Source organism: Gossypium raimondii, chromosome 11 (assembly GCF_025698545.1).
Source record: "Gossypium raimondii isolate GPD5lz chromosome 11, ASM2569854v1, whole genome shotgun sequence".
Lineage (NCBI taxonomy): Eukaryota > Viridiplantae > Streptophyta > Magnoliopsida > Malvales > Malvaceae > Gossypium > Gossypium raimondii.
This window is the reverse complement of record NC_068575.1, coordinates 8,984,118-8,995,300: the sequence shown is the minus strand read 5'-3', so window position 1 is coordinate 8,995,300 and position 11,183 is coordinate 8,984,118. Positions and strand designations below refer to the sequence as shown.

At 32.3% G+C, this 11,183-nt stretch overlaps 1 protein-coding gene across 1 annotated transcript; it reads left to right on the top strand.

The window, feature by feature from the left end:
- Positions 1-213: 213 nt before the first annotated feature.
- Positions 214-10,298, top strand: LOC105804805 (sugar transporter ERD6-like 15). Its single transcript, XM_012637580.2, has 18 exons — positions 214-585; positions 683-745; positions 918-1,007; positions 1,084-1,143; positions 1,331-1,396; positions 1,497-1,562; positions 1,646-1,721; positions 1,807-1,871; positions 2,117-2,209; positions 2,292-2,372; positions 2,460-2,544; positions 2,639-2,682; positions 2,771-2,833; positions 2,915-2,974; positions 9,321-9,374; positions 9,462-9,518; positions 9,795-9,909; positions 9,998-10,298. Exons 1-18 carry the CDS (start codon positions 400-402, stop codon positions 10,120-10,122), a joined length of 1,449 nt encoding a protein of 482 aa, XP_012493034.1. The 5' UTR covers positions 214-399; the 3' UTR covers positions 10,123-10,298.
- Positions 10,299-11,183: the final 885 nt, after the last annotated feature.

The window sequence follows — 11,183 nt, the reverse complement described above, 5'->3', positions numbered from 1 at the left end:
AAATCAAATTAAATTTAATTATAAAAATAAAATTCATCGACTCTAGTAATTCAAAAATTTCACTCACCAACCACGAACCAAAGAGATGACGAGATGATAATAAAAAAACAATCACGTGGTCTTGATATGCAATTTAGTGTATGTCGTCATGGTTTAATCTACGACTGACGGAATCGATGTCCCAATCTCATACTCTGCTCTGAACCCAACTGCCCAAAAAATAATTAATTCGTTCACCTTTTAAACTCTAAAGTTTAGCATCTGCACCACTTTCTCCCATTCCGAGACCAATAACTTCCTTTCTTGAATATTCCCAGACTAATTTAAACTCTGAAGTTTGAAATTTACTATTGATGCTGTTACATAATACATTTACGGGTCTTTGAAGTGAAACGAGTTATGGGGCGGCAAAGAACCGAAGCAACTGAGTCTTTACTTGTAAGACAAGGAAACGACAACCTTGTTTACAATGAAGAAAATGGTGGTCTTGGGGATGGAGGGTCGGAGGCTGTTTCCGATGTTACCACCATTCTTGGTCTTAGCACCTTCGTGGCAACTTGTATTGCCTTTGGTTCTGGCTGTGCTGTAAATGCTTTTTCACTTCTTTTTTTTTTTTAACAATTTTAAAGTTTTTAAAAATTTCCCAATATCGAATTTGTTATTTTGTTTGATTGCATGGCAGGTAGGATATTCATCCCCTACTGAATCTTCAATCATGGAAGACTTGGGACTTTCTGTTGCTGAGGTAAAACAACCCCCGCTCCCCATCCACTAATTATGTTCGGATTTTGACCTACCTGCTGACATGCACTTTGCATTGCTTTCCTTGAAAAATGTCTACGCAAGTATAGATATTGGTTTTAAGGTTTAAGAATCTGATAAGTGAAGCTTTCACCTGGAATTCTCTGTTTCTGTAGTTTTCAGTTTTTGGTTCAATACTGAGTATTGGAGCACTTCTGGGTTCTGCAATAAGTGGGAAGATAACAGATTTTCTTGGTCGGAAATTGGTAAGCTTTGTCAAGAATTGCTGAATATTAACTTGCTAGTATCTTACGAACTTTCTAACCTCATGTCTTGAATCAGACCATGTGGATTTTGAATTTGTTCTACATCGGTGGCTGGCTTGCCATAGCATTTGCAAAGGTTTCAGCTTTTCTACTTATTCTTTCATGCACTATTCATGTATTAAGTTGGAGATAAATTAGGATCCGGGCTTTAAGACAATGATGGATCAGTTAGAGGATTTTCAAGATTAGTAAAAGCTGTTATGATCAATTTGTCATTGCTTGCTTTCATTTCAGAACATGATGTTTTTATTTGTTTTGTGAAGACCCCTTGGTTGCTTGACCTTGGAAGACTATCATTAGGATTCACAGTAGGAACTTTCACTTACTTGGTAACTCATCTCTAGTTTTCTTTGATGCATTTTTTACTCCTTTGTTGTTTAAATGTTGACTTACGATGGATAATCGTATTTACGTTCCGATCTCAAACAGATGCCCGTCTATATTTCTGAAATAACAACAAAGAATGTGAGAGGAAGATTTTCGGTCATACCGTCGGTAAACCTTTTTATCATAAATCAAACACTAGGCTGCATTGAACATATTGGTTCATAGCTCTTGTACTACTACTTGTTCTGCAGTTGACGGTTGGTTGGGGCATATCGTTCATGTATATTGTCGGTTCCTTTGTCAGTTGGCGCACATTGGCTCTGATAGGTAACTAAAATTTCCCTGAAGGCGTAGGAAATTGGTTAGACAATCTGATAGTTTTGTAACTGTTCCAGAATGATTTTTCATACAGCTACGATTCCTGGTCTACTTCAACTGCTACCACTCTTCTTCATACCAGAATCTCCGCGATGGCTGGTGAGTCTAGTTTGATTTTTTTATAAAATTTTGTAACTCAGTTGTAATGCCCATCTTAAATATTGAACTGATAGGAAAACAGAATATTTCATTACTAAACAGCACCAAACCTGTAAGATATTTGATCGATTTTATCTGGAAGCCTCATGGTTTTGTCCTAGAAGAGATGCCTCACAAGTACAGTTTTTAGTTTCTACATGGACGCTTCTTTTAGTTCAAATCTCCAATTTGGTATTTCTGTGCAGGCAAAAGTTGGCCGTGACAAAGAGCTTGAAGATGTTTTGTTGTGCCTCAGGGGAAATAAAGCTGATATTTTTAATGAAGCAGCTGAAATAAAAGTAACCCTTATTTTTTATTACTTTAAGTATTAAACTGTAATAATTGCACGATTTTTGGTTGTCTCAGCTTACTCTTTTACAGGATTATGTGGAATCTCTTAAAAGTTTCTCAAAGGAAGGAATTCTAGAAATATTCCAAAAGAAGTATTTTCGACCATTGCTAGTAAGACAAGTAATTTGGATGAAATTGATCAATTTCTTTATATTTTTTGTATAATCCATGGATAAATACCTCTTTTTTTCCTTACAGACTCTTATTGGAATGATAATCCTAATGAATTTGGGAGGAGCCAATGCGTTTTCGTTTTATTCTGGTGTTATCTTTGTCTCAGCTGGTAATACCATTGGTCTTAACAATCTCCATAAAAAATTCAAGAAAATGTTTGAATAGTTCAACTACATAAAATTCTATTTTGTGAAAATTGAAAGGTTTATCTAGCATGGTTGGACTCATCACACTGGCTACTACTCAGGTTTGCTTCACAGTCATTTTCTGAATCAAAAGTCTCCATTGATGGGTTGATATCTCAGTAACTAAAGAATTGTTGTTCTATTTTGCAGACAATAGTTGGTGTTTTGGGTATAATCCTAATTGATAAATTAGGAAGGCGACCACTTCAACTGGTAAGCAAAGGATAAACATTTTGTAATAATATGTTCAGTCAAATGCATTGTTAATGAACAATGAGTTAATTGTGTTATTAGGTGTCTACAGCTGGATTGTGCTTCAGTTGCTTCCTCACAGGATTATCATTTCTCTTAAAGGTACTAATATAATGACCGAGAATCCGACATCTCCCCTTCATCACTATACGTGCTGACATTTGGTCATCACCCTTGCGTATGCTATAACATGTTTAGGGATATGCTTAGTGCACAAAATTATTTATGCAAGTCATCTTCAGCTACTTCGGTCTGACTGTGCCCCAAACATTCATTGTAGAGTAAGTTGAACCTAACATTGGGCAACTCCAACCTCCCCCAACCTCATTTTGATTCAAAATTAATTATCTCATTATTAAGATCTCTCTCAAACTTTATCTGCAGTTCTAGGGTGGTATTACATTCCATATGTTGCAGTCTTAAGTGTATAGGCGTGAACCCATGCAATCTATAGAGAACCAACGTGTAAAAACATGGACTAGAGGTGCTTGAGCATGCATGTTCAGTTCCAAAAATGAAATCCTTATGTTCCAGCGACTTAGGCTAGCAAATAGATTTCCAATAGGCTCTAGCTCTATTGCTTGAGTCAACTTGCCCCTACCAAATGAATTTTGAACACAATTAAGTAATGCAGCTGATAACTTTCTGATGGAGTATAAAGTGCCGACACCACTAGTTGTGAAGGTTAAAAAAGATTGACTAGACTAGTTGCAGCCTACCTGCGTAAGACAAATTTCTCGCAAACCAACAAGTCATCCTTATTGTGATCTTCAATGAGAGGATCCGAGTCTCTGATGGTAATTTTTGGAGAACTCATAGCTAAGGTACCTTGCTTAAAGCTTGTTGTGTGCAATATCAACTCTAGTTCAGTTTTCTGAATTCTTTCGCTAAACAACTCACTTTTGTTAAAATTTAGCTCAAGTAGAAAAGGAATAAAAGAGATGAAGCCTTTAGACTCCCAATACCGAATTAAGGTTCCCTTTAGTGAAGATGAGAAGATCATTTGCGAAGCATAATTGAGTCAAGTTGACTCTCTTGCACTTTGGGTGGTAAGAAGTAACACCAAAAAAGGCTACTACACCTAAAAATCGAGAGGGTACATTCATTGTTATTACAAATAAGTAAAGAGACACAGGGTTTCCTTGTCATAGTCCGTTTGCACCCTTGAAGTAGCCGATCAATTCCCTATTAATGGCTATTAAGAATCTCAGAGTAGTTAAGCAACTCTTAATCCATCCTACTGAGCTCTATTGGAGATGACCTTGGTAATGCACTTGTCGACAATGAAGCAACAAGAAATAAGTTTATAGTCAGTTAAGTGTGTAGTCATTTAACAAGTAGGGACAAGAACCGCAATAGTGGAAATGAAAGCTAGATTAAGGTCCCTCGATTTAAAGAACACAACCTTCATAAAATCCACTTCAAACATTCTCTAAGCCACCTTGAATAAGTGAGCAGTGTATCCATCTAACCTTGGAGCTTTATCACTAGCTTGCTCAAAGAGGGCTATCTTTATCTCCTCTTTGGTGATATTTCTCGAGAGCATATAAAGGGTATTGTCGAGTAAATTGACTTGAAGGATGTTAAAAAATTCTTTTATGCAACCTTCCACCCCTGGGTCAACAGAACCTAAGATATGTTGGAAGAAATTCACAGGTCCGTTTGAAATTTGCTCAAATGAATTTAATCTATTGCCTTGATTGCTTATCACTAGATGGATAGTCTTGTGTTTTTGCTTGGCAGCCACAGTACTATGAGAAGTTCTTGATTTTTAAGTTATGTTCATGATACAATGCAATTTTAATTTTTAAGTTCCCACCCATCCATCCTATCCGCTCTCGATTATCGCTCAACACTCCAAAACACGTATCAATAACTGATCATCTCAGATTTCCCGATGACGATAACCATTCACTTGTCATCCATGAAGATGACTTTTACTACAATAACTTACCATCCCGATTAACCCGGTTTCAATGTCATTGCCACCTACTTCGTGCAGTACTGACTTTCGGTGTAGACTTAAATTGTCACTTTCTCCTATGGAACTCTTTCGTCCTTCGTACCCAATTTCATACAATTATGCACATAAACTCAACATATCATGCTATTTATCAACAATCGATACTATGCTTGTCAAGCACATTTATTATTTCATACTATCATCAAATGGAATGTATTCATGCATTCATTCATATCAATTTCACATATACAATTTTTTCATGCGAATTAAAAACTTGCATCAATATACTAACATACAGGGTTCGCACATACAGGCTTCGCATACTAAATCACATATAGGACTTGTATGAAGGTTTGCGGTACAATATACATACAGGTTCGCATACATAATTAAAGGGATCACATAGCAGCTTCACATAAGGGATCGCATAGCAATTTTACAATAGGGTTCGCATAACAGTTAAAGGGATCACATAGTAGTTCTGCAACAACGTTTGCATAACATTTACTAAGGGTTTGCATAACATACACTAAGGGTTTGCATAACATTCACTAAGAGTTCACATACTAAATCACATAAAGGTTCACATACTAAATCATATGGGGGTTCGCATACTAAATCATGTAAGGGTTCCATACTCAATCACATAAGTCTTTGCATGAAGGTTCACATATCGACTACAATTCATCTATCAATTTATAACAGAGTTCGCATTTATACCTGTTTATGTAAGGGTTCGCATGATATCCACTAAGGAATCGCATGGCAGTTCACCTAAGGTTCGCTTAATAGTTCACATAAGGATTCGCACAACAATTCCATAGGTGTTTGCATTCATAAAGGTTTGCATAACAGATTTCCCTACTCTTTAATGATTCAATTTATACACAATGGTTTTGAGTTAGATCTCACACCTGATTGAAGGCACAAAAACTTTACTTTTTGTATGAAGAAATCGGCAATCACTAGGAGGAGAGGGATGAAATTGAATACCTTGAAATCTATGGTTGAGTGGTATGGTTCGACAAAGGAGAAGAAGAAGAGAGAATTTTGAGAGTTTTTTTGAAAGTTTTTCTTAACAAAAGTTATAGGTTTTTGGAAAGATTGGCTATTTATAAAACTTCTTCCCTAATTGAAATATGATTAGGAATTAGTTTAGAATTAGGGTTGATTTAAATTAAGGACTAATCTAAAAAAGTAGTTTTCAGTCTGGGTTGGTTTGAAAATTTAGTACTTTATGGGGGTAAAAATAAGAAAATAAAATATTTTGACTAAAAGTGTACAAAGGTTTTCGATTTTGAGATAAAAGGGAATGCTATTGGGGAAAAAAATAACAGAGGGGTGCAATCAATAGAACTTAGACTTAAGACCTTTAAGATAGGGATTAGCACTTAACCACCAATTCTAAGGCTCATTTTTTATTAATTTCTTAACAACAATAATTTTTAAGGCATTTTAAGTTCTCTTACCCTATTTTTATTATACTTTAAAATCTAAATTTTATTTTTATTTCTTCTAGCACTAATTTTGTGATGTGACATCATTCCACTATAGTATCGTGACTGAGCTCTCCCTAATGGGATACCGTTATGAAAACAATTTGATCAGTTCTCGTCCAATAACATTGTCATAAGTGTGTTACTCTAATAGGATATCCTTAATCTCTTTGGGATAAATCCGCTCTTCCAATGTGATCCTACTCTATCTCATGATAACGATTACATCTTTCTTCATGAAAAGTCAATTACTATCAAATAGTAATTAAGTCATTCATCACAAAGATGAATGACCCGTGATCATATTTATTTTTCATCTATCATGTAATGCAAATGAAAGGATATCATTTACCTATGTCTTAGGCTATAAATTCCACTATTGTGAATGATGTTACATACTGCAGAAGTTGTACACCCAATGCATCATCTTTTCGTTCTTTATCTATTTTTAACATAGACTTTTACTTAGATCAAAGTATACGAGTCATGCATACATAGTCCATCATCCACTCAGAATTAAGGCATGCCACACTATAAACATCATAAGTGAATAAATCTAAAAACAAATTCAGGATCTATTCTGCTTGGGGTTCAGTTCGATGTATTATTAGTCTAGTCAGTCACATTTATGTCTCTACCTTTTAGGAGTCATTCACTCCAATGCTCAAGACAAAGCATCTCCCTAATTGGACTTGATAAAAGACATATTAGTCTTTCAATTGGTTTTCTTATTTCTGACTAGACTAAGGACATGTTTAGGTTCGTCTACTAATATAAATTGTCTTTTCATATTACGATACGACCGCATAATACCGTTTGGTATTAGTTAAACATTAGACAACTAGTGAGCTAATATTTGTTTCTATTTTGCTTTGCACGCAAAAAACATTGAACACAATATACAAAAGATACTAATGTAACTCATGTATAATTTTATTAAGTAATCTGTTTGAAAAAATTACAAATATACAAATGAATATACTACGTACACTTGGGGCACCGGATTCAACATCTTCAACATTCAGCATACTAGTAGAGATCTTCTAGTAATCAAACTCTTTTAAAGATCATATTTTCCATTTAAAGAAAATTGGAAAGATGGAAAATGAAGGGGTGGAAAACTAGAAGGATGAAAAATATAAATTTTCTTGTCATAGGTGTGATTGGTAGGAAAGATGAAAAAATAGAAAGAAAAAACAATTTTATTTTCCTCCATTGCTTATTAGAGTTGAAAAGTGAAAAGAAAGAAAATAAAACAATTAAAAATTATATAATTTGGAAGGATTAATTTTTATGCATTAAGATGGAAAATGATCACCCCACCTATTTTCTTTACTCTCACTTTTCTTCCCAACCAAACACATTCCAAATTTATGTTCTTTCCACTTTTCCACTCCCCTCTCCTATTTCTTTACTTTTCCACCTAACTAAGTACACCTTAAGGCTTACTTGGTAGAGTGTAAAGAAAACTAGAAAGATAAAAAATTGATGGGAAAGAAAATAAAATATTTAAAAATACATAATTTTAAACTAACATGCGTTCCACTCTTATTTTCTCTCTTCTCATCATCTCAATTTAAAAAGATTGATTTTTATGCATTAGGATGGAAAACGGCCATCCCTCCTATTTTCTTTCCTGTCATTTTTTTTCCTTACCAAGCACACTCAAAATTTATTTTTCTTCCACTTTTTTACTCACTCCTTCTATCCCTCCACTTTTCTACCTACCAAGCACACCTTAAAAGTCTAATTTTGATTCCTTTGCATAAAGTATTCTCAAATAAGTTAATGATAGTCTTCAATATTTAGCAATTAAAAATTCAAATCAATTTATTTAAAACATATCAATCAAACAACACAAGTTATAATGTCTCACCAAAATTCCTTAAATTATAGTTGGCACTAATAATATCCCTTTTAACATTATTAAACAAAATCTTAACAATATATTAAGTAAATATAACTAACTCAACATTCCTACTAATCCATTCACTTAACTATAAATTTTAACCATAAAATCAACTATTAAGGTAAATTATCAAAAAAATTAACAATTAAAATGCATAATATAAAAATATTATAGAAAAGATAAGAGAGTTATTTCAAGTAAATTCATCAATTATATCTTCAAATATCATCAAAGAACAAAATCCAAATAACAAAAATGATGAAGAAAAAACACTTCAAGTTTAGTAAGAAAAAAAACTCAATTCAAAATTTGAAACTTAAAAGTATATCCGTTTTCACTTTGGTATTTAATTTTTTGGTTCAATTTGGTACTTAAAGTACACTCATTTTTCAATTTGGTGTCTAAAGTTTTCCTCAATTAAAGTTTTTAATCTATTTTTAACCGACATTGAAAAAATTTGGTTACTAATAATATAGTGCCACGTGGTGTCTTTTTTAAAAATAGGTATTTTCTTTTATTAAATGTATATTAACATTAAAAATATAAAATAAAAATTCAAAAATATATATAATCTATAAAAACATATAAATTATAAAAAATGATAAACGAAAAGAAATTAGTTAAAATTAATAAAAATATAAAAATATAAAAAGAACACTTGTAAAAATTATAAAACTTTGTAACAAATTATTTAAAATTTACTAAAAATATAAAAAGTTGTAAATATATTTTAAAAATTATAAAATATATTTAAAATTTAAAAACTAGATACCTGGTGTTACTATCCAAATAAGTATCCATTTTGATAAATTATAAACAGGCATTAAACTTTTTATAAATACGACTCATATTTTACCTAGAACATTGTACCGAAAACTCTTAATCAAATATCATTTTCTTCTCCTCCATCTTTTAAATTAAAAATTATTCTATAATGAATTACTGTTTATACGCCTTGACCACATACCAATATTTGAATCTTGGTCATTACTGCTAAAATCTTCCTTTATTGCTTCCCTTTGATATTGGCACTGCATTTTACTCTGTCATGATGTCTGAAATACAATGATCAATGAGCAGGAATCTAATTGGTGGGATCAAGGTAGTCCTGCTTTGGCATTCATTGGCTTATTAGTAAGTAATCCATTTTCCCCTACCAGTTTTTTTTTTTTTCTTCTTGCTTTTTCTTTAGCCATTCTAAATGTTGGATTATGTTTTCAGGTGTACACGGGATCTTACATAGTTGGCTCAGGAATACCATGGCTGTTATTATCAGAGGTCCATAAATTGTTTTCCTTTATGTTGCTTTAGTTCATTTATTTTCTCAACGTAATCGTATCCAACACCAATGTCTAACTACATCGGGACATTAGGACGAGTGTGAAGATATGATGCTGGAAATACATGAAAGAACTTTTAGAAGAAACTAAATATATCTACACGAGAAATATACCAGCGTCTAATACTCACACCCGAATCCGAGTAATATAAGATTTTGCCTTTGTTTAGTTATTCATTCATCGATTTCAACAACATATTGAACTTGTGTCACAGTTATTTCCAATAAATGTAAAAGGTTCAGCAGGCAGCATCTGTAATTTTATGGGCAGTTGCTCTGGTTGGGTTGTTGCATACTACTTTAACTTCCTAACTGAATGGAGCTCAACAGGTGATTCATGCCTTGTTCATTTTTGTCATAATATTTCACAAGCTTCTTGACCTTACAAATGACTGCATATCCCTTGGCATTGTTTCAGGGACATTCTTTATATTTTCAGCCTGCTGCGCTGCAAATTTCATCCTATCAGCAACAATGGTACCCGAGACGAAAGGGCGAACACTGGAGGAAATACAAGCATCGATTATTCAGTCTTTAGATTGAAATAACAAGTTTTCCAAGTTATTTCATCATCAACAATTTGCTTTAAATCCTCACTTGTCTTGCTATTGTAGTTACCAAACTCTTTACCGTCATAGCTTGCTCCCTGCTGTTGTCCTGTGTTATTCATTAATGAAAGAAAAAAACAAGTAATGAATGAATTTGTGCTTTGGCTATAAGGTTCTCTGTATTGATTAATGTTAGGTTATTAGTTGATTACTTTATTTTCATTGCTTCCAAAAAGCACAAAAGCAATTCATTCATGAAGCGGTTGCTTTGGTTATCCTTGAAGCTATCTATAAATATGCGGTGGGATAGTGTCGGCATTGACGTGTTGAATGGAAATAAAAAAGAAACAAAAGCTACAACCCTTTGACCCATTCACTGTTTTTTTTACAGGATTCCATGTAAGCAATTAACGGTAGTATTTGTGACCATTTCAGTGAACAAAATGTAAAAAATGGATAATATTAATGATCATTTTATAATAAATTAAAGTTTAATAACTAAAATGTAATTTAAACTATATATAAATGATTATTTCAATAGTTTACCCTTGCATTTTTAAATTTTAAAATAAAACAACTAAAAGTGCCTTTGATTTTAGAGAACATTCCCTGTTTTTAATTTTTATTTTCATTTTCTATATTCCAAAAATTAGAAATATGTTTGATAAATAAAATAGGAATTTATTTTCAATAATAAAAATAGTGAAAATATTCTTAAAAATACAAATAAAAATTAAATTAAAGGATAATTCATTTAAAATATATTACAATAGTAAAATAAAATGTAATTAAAAAGAGTCTAAAGGTTATAAAAAAAGTTCTCTTAAAAGGATTAAAACCAGGATAATTTTAATGCATAAAATGAAGCTTAAAAAATAACTTTTAACTATTTCAATTTTTCCAAACATTTTTACTAAAAGTACCTATTTTTATTTTGTTTTATTTTCAAAATGAGAATGAGAATGAAAATTAGAATTGTTTCCTTAAATTAAAGGCATTTCTTAAAATTAAGGAAAGGATTAAATTTCAAAACTTAAAAGCATATTAATAAAATAT